The following is a 17,775-nucleotide window of genomic DNA, read 5'->3' as shown; positions in this document are numbered from 1 at the left end:
AATAATAATAAATGTTTACTGAACAGCAAATCATATTAGAATGATTTCCCAAGGATCATTTGGCACTGAAGAGTAATGATGCTGAAAATTTAGCTTTGATCACAGGAATAAATTACATTTTAAAATATATTCAAATAGAAAACAGTTATTTGAAATAGTAAAAATATTAGAAAATTGTACTGTTTTTGCACTTTAGATCAACTAAATGCAGGCTTGATGAGCAGAAGAGGCTTCTTCAAAAACTGTTTTTTACAGTCTATGGTCTGTTCTGATGGCTCTACTGTTCAGCATAAAACTGCTCCACCCTTCTCCCTTCGGAACGTCACAGCATTGTTGAGCAATATGCAGATGTGGGACTATTTAAAGGATGGGTTGCGGAGCCAACAAATGGGCTTTGGAGGACGTGCAGCTCAAATCGCTTTTTTCTTTTCTTTTCCTTTTCGACAAAACTCAGTTGAGGCGGGTGGGAAATCTTGTGCTATATGTTTTCTCGTGCTCACGCAAAGCAAAAAGGGGAATTCCGAACACGAGGAAAGATTTGAGCAGATCAACAAGGTGAGTTTGAATAGAAGTTAAATCCCTGTTTCGAATGTCATTTTCGTTCTTTGTCCCATGTTTCTCTAGTGTGGAAAGAGAAAGACATTAACGTATCGGATTTTAGCATATCAGACATAAGATAAAAAGTGAATGTGAGTCTATTGTGAATGATATCTGAACATCCAAACAAAAATCTTCCAGGAGATCTATAGTTTTGTGTATACTTTGTCAAATGTCCAAACGGCAACAGTAGTTGCCGGTGGGCAAATAACTTGTAAGTACATTTCATGGGGGAAATGGTGTATAGTGTCTTTCCACAGCTCTACTGCCCCACTTCTGTGTCTGCTTTTGGCATGTGGGGGCGGGGAGGGGGGGATGGGGGGTTACTAACTTCAGTCAGTCACACAAAAGGAAGTATGGAAGTATGAAAAGATAAAGAGCTTACACAAGGGATTAATTGATGAAGATTATCTTTTTCAAGGACTTTTGTCAGGGTTAATCCATTTGACCTAATCAATATGTGCCTATTCATAAAATATGTGATATTTTACATATTTACATCACAAAGTATAGTATGCATATGTTTTATGTGAATTTATAAAACTATGTGTACCTTCACTGCAGTACTCCTTGTAGGCTACTTATACTAAAACTGCTTACATAAGGGAAAGTTCACCCAAAAATGGAAATTGTGTCATCATTGTGTCATCTTCAAGTTGCAATCTTAAGATTCTTTCTTCTGTTGAGCACAAAAGAAGATATTTTGAAGAATGTTGGTAACCAAACATTTAAATGCATAATTTTCTTTCAGGTTTACCCTTTTTATTATATAGATGCAATATTTTCTTAATTCTATTTATTTTTATTTATATATTTTTATTTAACTTATTGATACACAATACCCTGTTGGGTCACCTTAATGGCTGCACTTTGTTCTGCACTATGTTCCATCATTTTAAGACAAACGGATTTATTGTGTTTTCATATTCAAGACATTATAAGATAGACGCAACTTTTTGGGGGGTTTGCATCGAATGTTCTTCGACTCTTATGCATAATTAATTTGTTTATGAATAAAGACTGATCTATTGAAAACAGTTATTTTGAGTTAGATGCCAAATGCTCTCCTCCTATTCAAATTTGACATTGAAGGGGTGAATACAACATATTTGCCCACCGGCAACTATAGTTGCTGCACATTCTAATAAGATTTTCAAGAAAGTAAACTAAAACCTGGGGAAAATAAATGCAGAACATGTTCACATAGGACACTATTAACATGACTATATGCATGAAACCATTCTGAAAAATTTGGCCACAAATGGGTTAAGCCTGTGTTATACTTTCGCTACATTGTCTGTTATGGTATGCATGACGTAAAAATCATCGACAATCGTCATCGGAGAGTGCGCGCGGAGGCTCTGAGCGGACATCCACATGCCTTTTATTATTATTATTATTATTATTATTATTATTATTATTATATTGCATCAAACAATGAACAGACAAATAACAAAACAGACAGAACTTCTACAGGAATGAAATTAAATAAACTCTTCGTGTAAAGTTCCACAAACAAAATAAGAGAAAAAAATTAATTAAATAAAAATAAAATAATAAAGACATACAGAGGAAACATTATGTATCAGAGGCATTACAAAACAAATCATCATAAGATTTCTGGTTTTTAATCAACCTAAGAGATTTGAGAAATGCATCAATTTCAACTCCTTTTTTGCTTATGAATAAATAAAAAATAAAAAAAAAAAAAAAAAAAAAAAAAAATTAATAATTAGATTTACTGGATTGTTAGTTGACCTGATTTATCAAAAATTTAAAGAACTCCAATTATATTCCTGTTAAACCATGTAGAAAGAAACCAACATACCACACATCAGACCATATATACACTCTACATGTACCCTGACTGACAAAGAAACCAAACAAAAAATAAAGAAAAATCTTTTCATGCTTTGTTGACTTCAGAAAAGCTTTTGACTCCATCTGGCATGAAGGGCTTTTACTTCAATTAATCCAATGAGGCATCGGAAGAAAAACATATGACATCATTAAATCCATGTACACTAATAACAGATTTGCAGTTAAAATTGGCAACAAACACACAGATTTCCTCCCCCAGAGTCATGACATGAGACAGGGCTGTAGCTTAAGCCCTACACCATTCAATATCTACATCAATGAATTAGCAAGAGCCCTAGAACAGTCCCCAGCACCCGGTCTTACCCTACTAGACACTGAAGGTAAATGTCTTCTGTTTGCGGATGATCTAGTGCTTCTGTCACCCACAAAAGAGGGTCTACAGCAGCACCTGGACCTCCTGCACACCTTTTGTCAGACATGGGCCTTGTCAGTTAAACAACATTAAACAACATGCCCTTAGAACACACTAAAAATTACACATACCTCAGAATAGACATCAGTAACACTTAATCTCCTTTAACAAGGCTGTGAACGACCTGAGAGACAAGGCATGAAGAGCTTTTTACGCAATCAAGAAAAATATAAACTTGACATCCCAATTGGAATCTGGCTAAAAATAATCCAATCAGTTATAGAACCAATTGCACTCTATGGATGTGAGGTCTGGGGTACACTCACAAACCAAGACTTCACCAAATGGGACAAACATCCAATAGGGACAAAGCAGAATTAGGGCTGTACCCACTAATAATTAAATTAAATTCCATTGGCACCTAAAAAGCAGTCATACTGAGACCATAAAGCCTTAAACTACCAAGAACTGAACCCAGAGAAAAGCCCCCTCAGCCAGCTGGTCTCAGAACAGACTTTACAATCCTAAAACCCCAGCTAGACTAAATCAAATCATTAAAATACAGAAAGAGAAATATCTGAAACACTGGACAGAAGCAACAGCTCAACAAAGTGAATTAGAATGCTATCTGTCTTTAAACAGAGAATATAAATTGGCAGAATACCTACACACAGTGGCAGATCCTAAACTAAGAAAAGTCCTGACCATGTACAGACTCAGTGACCATAACCTCACTATAGAGACAGACAGACACAGACAGACCTGGCTGCCAAAAGAAGACAGATTTCTGCACACAACATGAAGTGGAAACAGAACTGCACTTTTTTAACAACATGCCCTAATTATACACAAATTAGGGAAACATTCTTCCCCCAATTCACAAACCAGCACAAAGACTTCCAAACCAGATACAACAAAAGGACAAACTGCCCGTACATTCTGGGAGAAACCTCAACAAGCTCTAACTTGGCTGCACCGGTACGTCAAGTCCTGCCACGATAAAAGGACAAGCAGCAGGAACAGAACCACAAGTCACAGCCGGAAGAAAACACTATACAACACACACAAACTGACATGACAGGATCCAGTCCTTCTCCTTTCTCTTTATTTTAATTTTTATTAGTACTTTCATTTTTACTGAATACAGATATACAGACTCTATATGCTATATACTTCTATTCTTATGTATATTTGTGTTAAATGTCTTTTAAAATGTTTCTATGCTTTGGCAGTGGAAAGATACTTTTTTACCATGCCAATAAAGCTACTTGAATTTTGAATCTTGAGAGAGAGAGAAAATAGAGATGGTCATCCTTGTGTTAATGTGCCTTGTCCCCGACCGTGTGTGTGTTGGACATGGGATTAACTGTAAAAACCCAGTATAACCCGGGATAACGGGTCTATCGGGTATAGCGAACCCCGACTGACAGGATTGTTTTTCTTCTTTTTATTTTTATATGGTATAAAAAATATTAGGGGTGCACGATAAAGATCGGCCGATCATTAATGCGCATCTCGTCAGTAAAGCCGGTTCTCTAATCAGCGGTAAATTCCATCAGGTCGCGTGATACTCTTGTCAATTATAGCACAGAGAGTGAGAACGCAAAATAAATTTGATTCATGAAGAAACTATTGACCAGAAAAACTATGGACTATCAGAGGAAAAAATAAAGACAATAGTTACACCCCATTTTCAACAAAGAATGCGGAAAAACTGTAATTAGTAGAGTTTGATTTCTAAAATGATTTAAACTAATGAAAAATAATGATTTGAATTGTTGCGGAGCGGACCATCAGTGTACGCTTTCGGTAGTATAAATACAAGCAGTCCGCGTCTGCACTGTCTGTGTACGCGTCCGGATTGCTCATGCGGAAAGTATAACACAGGCTTTACTTTTTAAAAATGCACAATAAGATATCTCAAAAAACTAACTTTATAACTATAGCCTGATAACACAAAAAAAAAATCCCACCCCACTTTGAACAAATCTTTACTGTGACTTGGGAAGAACGAGTCTTCTCAGGAAGTAATTCGTTGAGTTGCGCATACGCAACATCCTACAGGTTCTGTACTGGAATCGGTTCACCTGTTTCGAGTCTTCGGGTTTTTCGAGTCACGTGACAGACCCATAAGCTTAACCTATGCTGTCTGAGCCTGAAAGAGACCATTGACACTCCTAATTGAGACTGCAGATAGAGTGTCAATTGTCCACTTGAGAGACAGGTGGCCGTAATGCACTTAAGTCTGCGATCTGTATCTGTAGCTGTGTGACATGTATCGTCACGAGCCGCAGGGTTTAATTTGGTTTTGTTTTAGTTTTATTGTATGTTTTAGCAGTGATTCCCATCCACTTCCATTATAAGACTGATAGACTACAACAGTTTGAGTTAAAAATCTTGGTTTGTGTTCTACTGAAGAAACAAAGTCACCTAGATAAACAGATAAACATCAAATTTAAATTTTTGGGTGAACTATCCCTTTAATAATAACCAACTCTTTATTTCCTTTGTTACAGCATTCAGTGTTATGGAAAAGAACCATCATGACAGAAATTCACACATTTATGAACTTTAAGAAGTAAAAAGCTACAATTTAAGACCATTTCACAGTTTGCAGTGTGATCAACATTTGAATTGTAATTCTGTATATGTGTGTATTTATCTGGACTGCGCGCCATCAGAAGCGCCGTTATATGCACGCACTTCGGATGACAGTCAGCGCGAGAAGCTAAGGGAGAAATGTAATCCTCTCAGAAAATGTACAAATAAAGATAATAATTTATCTTTTTTTTCCCCCTGTAGCTCAAAATAGCCCGTGTGAATTTTCACTCATTTTGCCAGCACAGGTCACATAGACGTCATTAAACTGCGAAGAAGTACCAAATTGTTGCAGTTTTAATGACGTACAGAACGCACTACCACATTAAAATACACACACACATTATCAAAAACCAAATTTAAATCCAACATATTAACAAATACTAAAAACGACATTGAAATATCCAAAATAACCAAATGCATGTGATTTTTCCCGTTTACACTGTCATAGAACAGATCCGATCTGTGTCACATATGAGCAAAAAATCGTAATTGGGTCACATTTAACTGGCAGTGTAAACGAGGCTTTGTTAACTCCCCAGAGCTGTGTGGAGCACTTTTTATGATGGATAGATACACTTTTTTGGGCTTCAAAATCTCTACCCTCATTCACTGCCATTACAAAGCTTGGAAGAGCCAGGATATTTTTTTAATATAGCTCATATCATATAGACCTAGGATGGCTTGAGGGTGAAATCATGGGGTAATTTTCATTTTTGGGTGAGCTATCTCTTTAACTCATTGTGACATCTCTGGATGTTGAATAAAGCTTGGGTATGAGCACATACTGTATAGACAGATTATGTATAGATTGAATTTTAAATCTAGATTTATATATATACTCATCGTTCCATGAAAAGCTCTATGTGATCACACTTGTACAATGAAAAAGTGCAGGGGATGAGTTTTTGTCTATGTCCATATCTGAGGTCATGAGAGCATTGTGTCTCTGGGAATTGGCAGCTTTTGAAAATGAATTTCTCTTTGTATTTGTGAATAGTTTAATTGTTTGGTAAGAGTGAGCAAAGAATCAGATAATTTTCATGATGTACTCATCATGTATTTACTTCCACAGAACTGAAGAGGATTGCTAGCAGGTGGACTTTACTGCTTTGAGAGTTTGAAGATTAGTCTGGGAATGAACGTCTGATATTACAAACAGTAATTTGATGTTGTCCTCATGGAAATCTACAAAAGAATCTCATCTGGAAATCTCATCAGGTATATATATGTATATATATTTATAAACAGTAGGCTAACTCATGTACACTTTACGACTTTTACATATATTTTTTTAGAGGATGAGCATTTATATTCTGGCATGTCGGGCGTAGCCAAGCTTTTTATTAGGTACAATTGGAATACAGTGCTTTTGTATAATCCTGGAAATAATTTCAAATAATTTTTTATTGACCAAAGTTAATGACTGTAGAAGCAATTAAAGTCACGTTTATTTATAGTGCTATATACGATGCTGATTGTTTAAAAGCAGCTTTGCCGTCAAACAGAATATGACTGAATACTGAATATGAAAGTGAAACCAGTGGCAGTCTGGTACGTGCTGTACATTGTTATGAACACTAGATGACACACTGTATCAAACAGATGAGAGGAAACTTCCAGAAAAGCCTGAGATAAACCAGCCTTATTCTGGATGGAGTTCTCCTCTGGCCTAAATAAACAAACATGCTGTGATTTATGATTCCAGTCTACATCACAAGACAGATTTGTGTTATGATATTATTATTATTTATATTTCAGATATTTCAAAAATATTCTTTGTTTACTGTACATGAATAGTTTTCAAATAATTTGATGATCTTGTTGTAAGAGACCTTTACTTAATACAGTACATGTTTAGTTTATATGTAAGATGAACAGACTGAAGTGTAAACCTTTTTCACTCTTGAATCAAACCGACGCATTGATCAATGCATGCATACACACAGCCCTGGTGCTTCATGCCTTACACCGGCCCACTTTAGGTCACGACTGACTGTGGCTATTAAAATAATGTAATTACACCCTCAGTATATAAGTCTGCAGTAGTGCACTGCTCTCTACAGACTTGTAATTCATTGTGTTTTTATATACTGGCCTTTTCAGCACTCTGTCTTTCTGCTTTCTAGAAAACTTAGAGAGTGTGGGCTACCTCTGGTGCTTGGATTTGTACTTCAATATAATGAGGTCGAAATTTAAGAATACAGTAGAAGTTATTTATTTATTTATTTCTCTCTCTCTATTTAACAGCATTAACTTACAATAGTGAAAGACGTCTTCCCTCAGGTACACTCTTAAAAATATTGGTGCTTCATGATGTCATAGAAGAACCTTTTTGTCTAAATGGTTCCATAAAGAACCTTTAACATCTGAAGAACCTTTCTGTTTCACAAAAGGTGGTTTCTGGCGAAAGAAGGTTCTTCAGATTATAAAAAGGTAAGAAAGAGATGGTTCAGATGGACTGAATGGTTCTTTGCGGAGCCAAAAATGGTTCTTCTATAGTATCTTGTCATGCCAGTGGGGTTCTCAAAAACTTCTCCCGGTGCTCCCAATTAGCCAATCCTGGCCTGCATACACTGACGAGATCAGACATGGTGACACAAACCTGAAACATCAACTAAGATCAAATCTCATAGTTCTCACACACTGCATGACCAAACTTCACAACATCTGAGGATCGTGTCACCATATTAAATATCGTGTTGACTAGTGCTCTTGTTATAAACACCTCGTCCCAGAACCAGGCAGACTGTATAAATGTAACAACACTAACAGAAAACATGGACATTTCAATTAGCGCATGAATTTATTGTGGTAATTAAAATGTCTTGATCAAAAAAAAGCCTAAACCATCCCTAATGATCTTCAGGCAAGTATTCCATACAAAAAAATCAAAAAGGGAAAAAATATAAATACTCCCCAAGAAGATGTCATAATAGCCCACAGGGAAAACACAGCCAAGACGACAGAAAACCAATCATCGGAAAGAAAAAGACTTGTGAGCGACGCCGATATCAAAAAGTATAAAAAAATAAACATAAATAAAAAAAAACTACCCACATACTTGTAGAACACCGGCATTCTAAAGAAAAACAAACTTCCCACTTCCGGTTTGGATGACGACACATCACGTGACCACGGGACGCGAGTTGAATCTCGCGATACTATAGTTCTGGGGAGAACACAGTACACAGGGAGAAAACAATCAACAAATAACTGACAGAACATTGCAGTTGGTAACTGCAGCTATAAATAAAAATAAATAAATAAATAAACAAACATCTCCTTATGTGGCGGTGCTACACCTGTGACAAAGTTTTGTTTTTAATCTCATGACGTCCTCACTAAACTAAAGCGTTAATCTCAGAGATATTATGCATTTATTTCAGTGGATGTTTCTGTTGATAAAATCATTTGTTTCTGTTTACACAGATGGAGTATTTTTTTTTTTCTGCCTGTGTTTGTAACAGCAAGTGAAGGTAAGTACTAAAATGAACAATTATTTGTAGAGCATACTTTTATTTTATTTTTATTTTTTTCATAACTTCTCTCTGTTTTCAGTGTCTCTGCAGGAGACTGTTGAGGGATTTATTGGAGGATCTGCTGTTTTAAACTGTTCTTCTGAAGAACCTCTGATTACAATTCAAGACATCAGAGTGCTCTGGAGAAACAAGTACAGCCTGAATGTGTATGAGATTATTAATGGTAATGGCTCTGTGGAAGAACAGGATCAACAGTACAAGAACAGAGTTGAAAGCTTCCCCGAGGAGTATAAGAGAGGAAACTTCTCCATCAAACTCTACAATCTTCAACACACTGATGCAGGACTATACGGATGCTACATCTTCATGAAGAAGGAATCAGTTGTATTCAGGAGTGTTGAGCTTTTAATTAAAGGTGAGTAAAACCACACGACTAAAACAGTTTATATTTCAGCCTGTTTTCTTTTGCGTAGACATTATGAAAGGATGCACTTATGTTTTCTTGTGTTTTTCCTCCAAAACTGTAAATCTTTTGTCTTCCAGAGAAATCAGAAAAGCAAATCCCCAGCGAAGGCACAAAACCAAGACCAGAGATGACTGTTATGATCATTTCCATTCTGTTTATTGGTATTATATCTTCATTGGCTGTAAGTTCATTCATCAGTCATAATAAACATGTACTTCACATTGTAATTAAGTAACAGCCTCAAATGAAACATTGTAATGATGAATGTGTTACAGAACTCTGTCACAGGGGTTTCTACATAAATCACAGCATCCCAAGCCTGGATAAAGGAGGAGGAGCTGGAGAACTACTCTATATATTCACTGCAATATCAACCCAGCAGGTGCTTCTCGTCACCTGATGTCGTCATAAATGAATGTCAGCTGGTTTGTGTTTGAATTGAAGCAGATTCGAGAGAGAGAGAGAGAGAGAGAGAGAGAGGGAGAGATTTTAGGGAGGGAGGGAGGGAGGGAGGGATCAGGAAAGATCCATGAGCCGGGATTCAAATTCGGGATGCCAGCAGCGCAGCAGAACTATATGTTAGAGCCGGAAATATATAAAACATTTCAAAAGAAACAAAAAGAGTTGGATATATAGAAATATAATTTTATTATATAATTGAAATCAGATTCAAAAATAAAAAATAAAAACATGAATAAAATATAATATAAATTATAAAATAATATTGTATTTATTTTCCCCAAACAAATATTAAAAAATATGAAAAACAAAAAAAAAGATGCGAAAATATCAAAAGAAGAAAAATTAAATCTGATGAAAATCGTCAACATTAAACAACTCAAAAGTAAATCACATCACTGACAAATTAAAGTGAAAGAACAATAAAATATTTGAAAAGACAGGATCACAAAATCTTTAAAACAAATCTTAGGCCTGGTTTCACAGACAGGGTTTAGACTAAGCCAGGATTAGGCAATAGTTCAATTAGGACATTTAAGTAATTTTTAGGCACTGATATGTTTTAAGATCCGTCAGTGCAAGTTTCTTTCAGTTCAAACAGCTCAGATTTATATTTTAGTCTGGGACTAGACTTAAGCCTTGTCTGTGAAACTGAGGGTTATTGTCTTAAAAAAAAACCTAATTTTTAAAAATAATATAATTTATAAAAAAAATAAAATATCACAACAACACTCATTCAATATTTTAAATGAAATATCACATCTTCCCTCATTCATCCCTGAATCATAAAATGGCTCGATGTGTCAGTCTATGTACTGAATATAACTGAAAATACAGCGAGAGGAAACACTTATGATTATATATTGTACAATGTCAGTGACGGCTTCATGTTAAGTAGATAGTTTTTAATATGGGACACAGACAGTTATCAGCAACTAATATCTACAGTCACATCATTTATGATCTACTCCATACAGAAACTATTTTTAAAATGGTGGTAATTGAGGCCCAAGAATGCTAAGAAATCAACAAAATTGATTAATAACTAAGATTCTGAAATGCAAAAATACAGGAAAACAGTAATATTATGAATTATTTCAATTAAAAAAAAACTTTTTTCAAAAGCATTAAGAAATCTCTTCTATTCCAAACATTTGATTGATAGTGTAAATATGTATATAGTATTATATTCTTATGAATCAATAACTAAAGTTTCACTCACCAATGATGTGTATTCTGGTGCCACTGCTGAATTGTGCAGTTCTGTCTATGTTTGTACAGTAATAAACTCCTAACTCATCAATACTGACATTATTTATGAACAGATTATGTTTAGACTGCACTGAATATTTCTGTTTGAATTATTATTAAGTAAAACACCAAACATCAGCTCCTTAACAACAAGAAATAACACAACTGGAGGATACATTTTAACCAAAAACAAACATCAGCACATCTACAACAAAAAAAAACAATATGGTGACATTTTTACTCAAATCTAATATGAGCAGATCTGTCAGGAAAAAAAACAATACAGATTTGAAACTTTTGTGCTGTGAACACATCATAAATCCTCATTTCTGTCATTATAAGAAAATTACAATGGACAGTAAACTTACTGAAAAGAAGGAACATGATCTTCATGATATTAAAAAACTTGATGATATCATGAAGCATGATTCAGTCTTGTTTGTTTCACAGGATTCAGAGATGAAACTTTACCTAGAAATGTAGTGATTTTTACCACAATCAAGAGGAAGTAAAAGACAGGCTTGCTCCACACGTGCAGGCTAGTGTTTTATTCCATTTGATCATAATCAGAACCATAACACACATATATATTACATCACAATAACAAAAATAGAAATAGCCTTGATCTAGCCTGAAGATTTTCCCCAAATTGTCACCTCAATAACTTATAAATAAATAAATTACACTCTTACAATGCTGGGTTAAATATGGACAAACGCAGCCATTGTGTTCTTTTCAACAAACGGTTGAGTTAAATGTTTAACTGCTGGGTCAAAAACAACTCAATCGCTGGGTTTCACCACATTTACCCAGTGTTGGGTTGAATTTAACCCAGCATTTTTTACAGTGTAGTTCAACTTCATAAAAATCAAAACGCACTCACTCTGTGAAATGAAATAAAAAGCACCCTATCTGTAGAATTTTTATGATTTTTTATTTATTTTTTTATTTTTTTAATGGAGAATACAGTTTTAAAAGATCCACACACTAAATGAATAAACACACAATAAAAAAAAAAGAAATTAAACTTAATTAAAAAAATTAATCCATTCTAAACCACTAATCAAATGAATCAATTGCTTCTCAAAATGATTCACTGTTTCGAATCTCTCGAAACTATATCGATGCTGGCGGCAGCTGCTGCTCAAAGTGATGTACTGCACTGAAAACTCAATCCCTACATGTGTAATGACACTTTTACAAATAAACGCTGCAAAAAATATATGATGTAGTCAAATAATAATACAACTAGCTAAATAATTAAATGATTATAATAATAAGTAATAATCATTAGAAATAATTAGCCTACATAATATTAAATATGAAGGTTCTCTAAATGTATTGCGTATTAAGCAGGGCTTGACAAAATAGGTCGGTTAAGCAATTATCCTTCACCTATTTGTATTATATACACATAAGTAATAAAATGAATTAAATTAATTTTAAATGAATTTAAGCTAGAAAACTGGCCTGAGATCAGTTAAAACTATTACACACCTGTTTGGGTTCCCAGATCAAAGCAAACTAACCCTCTAAATATTGTGACATCATCATTTGCTAAAATCATGAGACTTTTGGTGAGTTTGAAACAAGCTCCGAGCCACTGATTCGACACAATGTTAGATAAGATATCTTTATAGAAATAATGAATATTGTATAGATCAAGACATGCTGGAATAATAGTTAAAGGGTCAATGCTGTTTCATGGATTCAGAGTTGTTTACACTGTTTAAAGAGTTGTATTCTCATGCTAAGCATGGACAAAGTGTAAAAAAAAACTATTTGGACATATGACGGAGTATTTCTGTGCCAAAAATCTTACTTCTGGGTTTGTACAAGTTTCAGAGTTTTTTTCAGTCGTGGTTCTTCATGACGTAGACGAGGGTGGAACTCCTTATATGGGCATTTCTCCCGGAAAAACACGCCCGCGCACGCATCGACCAGAGCGAGATCGCTCCCATGATCAACGTGCTACATCCGGCGGCAGCGCTTCCCGGGACTTGCTTGGGAAGAATGTGTCCAAAGAAGTGTGTTTTTGGTTGTAAGGGAAAGATAACTTTGTTCAGCTTCCTAAAGAATGCAGCGTTATGTAAACGGGATACAGTTTGTTTTTTTCCTGGGGCAGCAACAGAATTTTGTGTTTGTTAATGAACGTTAAACAAGGCCCAGTTCGACGCTGTATTTGCACATCATTTGATACTGAAAGATGGAGCGGTCCCAGATATAAAAGATTCCGGTCATGATTCAGAACTGCAGACGGTAAACGAAACTGCATCAAACATCTGTTTTGTTGGCAATGCAAAGGCCAGTGCTGCCAACTAATTTTCAGGGGAAGTTTCTAAAGGAAGGTTGATTTGTTGCTAAAAGTTGCTAAATGATGTTGTGATGTCATTGCGGGATGACGTCATTATGTAATCCAAATCTCAGCAAAAACCACAATATAATATTAAAATGTGTTAATTTAGATTAGTTCGTAACAATATAAATGCACAATATAATATTAAAATATAAAGAACTATTTTTAAATACATTGAATTATCGAAAACATACACATTTTTGAACAATTACAATTTAAGGTTTTTTTTATTATTAGCTAGTAAACAAGTAAAACTACACATTCTGAACAATTATACTTTTAAACAGTGTGTTAGTTAGTTAGTATGCTACACTCTAAGAAAAGTCTGTTAAAAATAATGCAAAATCTACTATGTTAATATGAAGGAATTTTCTGTGTTGATTTTTTCACAGTTTTTTTTTTTTTTTTTTTTGTTTACCTGCATTCTTAATTACCCATTGTATTTTGTGTTTTCGAGTTACAGGGTTACAACGGACAATGGATAATGTCCTGAAAAATTACTGCCACCTTTTCCATTTTTCTACATATTTTTCTTACAGTGTACTAACGGTTAGGTGGTGAATTGAAAAACATTCTGCGATTGTTGATGACTTAGTAACTAACTCATCAACAGTTGCAGGTACAAGCTACTACCAAAGTGTCTCATAAATGAACAATAACAGTATTCAACTATTATTATTATTACTATTAAATTAAACAATTACAAATAGCAGCTAACTTAATTCCTGTGATGTGTGTACTGCTAGACATCTTTGGTTTCCTCTTTTTGTGTAATTTAAATAGTAAATTGTGCCTTTTTATCATTTGAGTCACTTATCAAAAGTTGCTAAAAGTTGCCAAATAAATAAAAAAAAAAATAGCTAAATTTGTTGCTAGGTGCTTTTGGAAGAAAAAGTTGCTAGGGTAGTCTGAAAAGTTGCTAAATTTAGCAACAAAATTTCTGGAAGTAAGAATTCAATACAATTTCTCCATTGACAACTGACCTAAAAGCCATAAAAATTTAACCATACATGGCAGACTTAAATCCAGCTACGGCTGTACTAAGTGATTGTATATGCTCATATAAACGCCAAAAGTTCATGGGGCACTGACCTTATTTTGAGATAAATGCCTTTTATTCGCGATGTCTTGGATAAGTACTTCATTACCCTCAATCCTGAACAATCCCACAGTGATGCATCTGATTGGTGGAACTCGTGTAACTGTCTGGTTAAACCCTGTGAAGGTCCGTGAAGACTGAAGATCATTAAATTAAATATAAATAAATAAATAAAAAACCTGTTTTGCGTTTTTGCACGGTAGACTTATCAGTGCAATCATGATCTCCTTGGCTGCCATGATGGCTTTTTTCAAGGAGGAAAACAAAAGTGTTCAAAGGGGTGAAAAGACTTATTTTACATCTTGTGAAAAGGGGCATAATAGGTCCCCTTTAGGAAATATTTTGTACCTACGTCAATTAGACTTTTAAACAATTCATTCATGTAACCCCTTGTTGGTTATAAAAGAAATTAAAACATAGAATATTAATTCATACATCACTTAACCATAAAAAGTTTTATTTATAAAGAAAGGAGTCACATATATTATTTGTTAAACATTTTACTGAGCTTGTCTCAGTTTTATTTATAAAGAAAGGTGTCACATATTTTTGTATTGAATATTTGTTGAAAGAGATACTGCATAATTTAACAAGTTTTTAGAAAAAAAAACAAAAAACATACATCAAATGTATTTATTATATCTGGTTGCAGTTGTATGATTCAGGAAAATGTATATATTTACCCAATGTGAAAACTTTTACCTCAATATAATGAAAGAGCGATGGGCCAACCAGAATTAGCATTAATTACTAACACTTAACTATTAACACATTGGCTTCACACATTGTGGTTAAGAGTTAAGAAAGCGGCAAAACTCATTTAGAAATGAATAACTCACATTAATCACACTTGCACATAATGTATCAGTGCTGGTGTCGAGTCTTCGGGTTATTCAAGGCTCATAAGGTCGAGGTGTTTGTTACTTCCATTAGCAAAAAACTTTTATAGGCCCAAGAATGCTAAGGAAAAATCAACAAAATTATCAAATAAAATTAATTTAAGAACAATTTAACTTACTGGAAAGGAACAAAATATTTTTTTTTGGTTTTAAGAAAACCAACTCACATATCACAGCAATGAGCATAAGAGCACTCATCAGACACAATATTACTATAAGATCTGGCCATGTGGTCTGCATTAGAGCTGTAAATGAAATGCAGTGATAGCTGTTACTGTAATTGCAGTGACAGACAGTACTGAATTTAAACATTCATAAAAAAACACAACAGAATAACAAAACAAAATTAGCAAATAAACAAATATGTGTGACGTTAAAAACACAAAACATTTTAAAAATTAATAAATAATTAAGATTTTTTAAAGTTTTGAAATGTGTCTTATGCTTACCAAAATACAAGGAAACAGTAATATTATGAATTCTTATTGCAATTTAAAATAACTTATTTCAAAAGCATTAAGAAATCTCTTCTACTCCAAATTTCTGAAGTATGACATTCTTATGAAGCAATAACTAAAGGTTCACTCACCAATGATGTGTATTCTGGTGCCGCTTCTGAATTGTGCAGTTCTGTCTATGTTTGTACAGTAATAAACTACTAACTCATCGATAGTGACATTATTTATGAACAGATGATGTTTAGACGGCACTGAATACTTCTGTTTGAAAACTGATTGAAAATGTTATTAAAGTAAAACGCTGTTGGTGGGTTTGAGAATAAGTGTAATATCAGAACTGGAGGATCTGATGGATTCAACCGCCATGTCACCATTTTTAGGTCAAGTTCACAGTCTAAATCTGTTAGCTGATTTGTAAAAAGTCCTTGCAGCTTGACAGCATATGAGCATATCTACAAGAAGAAAAAAATCATGCATCTAACAAAATTATAGAGCTTTCTGATTTTACAACATCATAAATGATTTGAAGTTTAAAAAGATATCATGAAATAATAAACTCACAGAGCTGCATGATGCAGTTTTGTTTATTTCACACCTATTTGGAGATAAAACTTAACCTCAGACCATTTAAGCTAATTTTAACCAAATGAAGAGGAAGTCAAGTTGCTTGCTTTATTCTGCCTGCTTAAAATAATTTGGCCAACAGCCAATAGATAATCTCCTGCCTGGTATAAGTATTAATCTCATATTTCATGTTTTGGAAAGCGGAGTGCCAGAGAAACTAAATGACAACAACAATATAACTCTGTCTGCCCTATTGTGGCTTGACTGCAACACCTAAAACACCTAAGACTCTACATAATAATAGTCTTATACACTTGTCTAAATAAGCAGCATACAACACTGCACACTGCATCCTAGAGATGGTTGTGTGTGAAAATCCCAGTAGATCAGCAGTTTTTGAAATACTCAGACCAGCCCATCTGGCACCAACAACTGTTCAACGTTTAAAGTCACTTCAAATCCCCTTTCTTCCCCATTCTGATGCTCGGTTTGAACTTCAGCAAGTCGTCTTCACCACGTCTAGATGCCTAAATGCATTGAGTTGCTGCCATGTGATTGGCTGATTAGCAATTTGTGTTACCAAGCGATTGAATAGGTGTACCTAATAAAGTGGCCGGTGAGTGTATATATTTATATATACAAATGTCACCTCCTAGGCACCATAAATGACATCTACCGGCTATCCTCTGAATTTTTAAATGTTCCAAAAACTAAATGTTTGAAATGGTAACAACCCCGTTTCCTGAAATCACATGACTTGGAAAGTGAATATATATATATATATATATATATATATATATATATATATATATATATTAAAGACTCATGAAGCAGCTTTTTGGAATGCCTATCACTTTAAGGCCTTATCTTGACAGCCTATTATTCTTTTCTATTGTCACATCTCCTGTGGTTTAGTTGGATATTAGCATATTCTTACTATTTCTGCCATGTGGTATTCTAGCATGCAGTTTCAAATTCTGCATTGGTTTCCTTGGTTTCTAAATTTTGTTAGAGTTTGTTTTCTTGCCATCACGTGTTTTTTATTCTGTTCCTCTGTGTATAATTAGACCTTTGTTTCAGTCTTTGGTAGTCCGCTATTATCTTTGTACCACTATAGCAAATCTGTTACTTTTTTGATTTTCAGACTGAAGGTATATAAAAACCAAATGATTGACTAGTCAAATTACTGAAACTGTAAAACTGTGGATCACATGAAAATGTCCTCACAAATGGATTATTTTTCTCGATTTGATCTGAAGGGTGGCACTGGAACCTTTGGCAGTATTTAGAAAGGGTCAACAAATTAAAGGGCA

At 34.4% G+C, this 17,775-nt stretch overlaps 1 protein-coding gene across 3 annotated transcripts; it reads left to right on the top strand.

The window, feature by feature from the left end:
- Window positions 1–366: 366 nt before the first annotated feature.
- On the top strand, window positions 367–9,876 carry LOC109083704 (V-set domain-containing T-cell activation inhibitor 1-like). Of its 3 annotated transcripts, XR_006158105.1 has the most exons (7): window positions 380–555; window positions 6,504–6,649; window positions 8,861–8,907; window positions 8,990–9,325; window positions 9,454–9,557; window positions 9,652–9,750; window positions 9,829–9,876. XR_006158105.1 is itself a non-coding variant. In XM_042749954.1 (6 exons), exons 2-6 carry the CDS (start codon window positions 6,609–6,611, stop codon window positions 9,635–9,637), a joined length of 531 nt encoding a protein of 176 aa, XP_042605888.1. In that variant the 5' UTR covers window positions 367–555; window positions 6,504–6,608; the 3' UTR covers window positions 9,638–9,858. The 3 variants fall into 3 exon arrangements, 2 of the variants coding, with proteins under 2 accessions (XP_042605888.1, XP_042605887.1); XM_042749954.1 differs by having other exon boundaries at window positions 367–555; window positions 9,635–9,858; XM_042749953.1 differs by having other exon boundaries at window positions 381–555; window positions 9,652–9,858.
- Window positions 9,877–17,775: the final 7,899 nt, after the last annotated feature.

This window comes from Cyprinus carpio, chromosome B22 (assembly GCF_018340385.1).
Source record: "Cyprinus carpio isolate SPL01 chromosome B22, ASM1834038v1, whole genome shotgun sequence".
Taxonomy (NCBI): Eukaryota; Metazoa; Chordata; class Actinopteri; order Cypriniformes; family Cyprinidae; genus Cyprinus; species Cyprinus carpio.
Note: the sequence above shows the minus strand (reverse complement) of the source record. Positions and strands in the feature narration are given on the sequence as shown.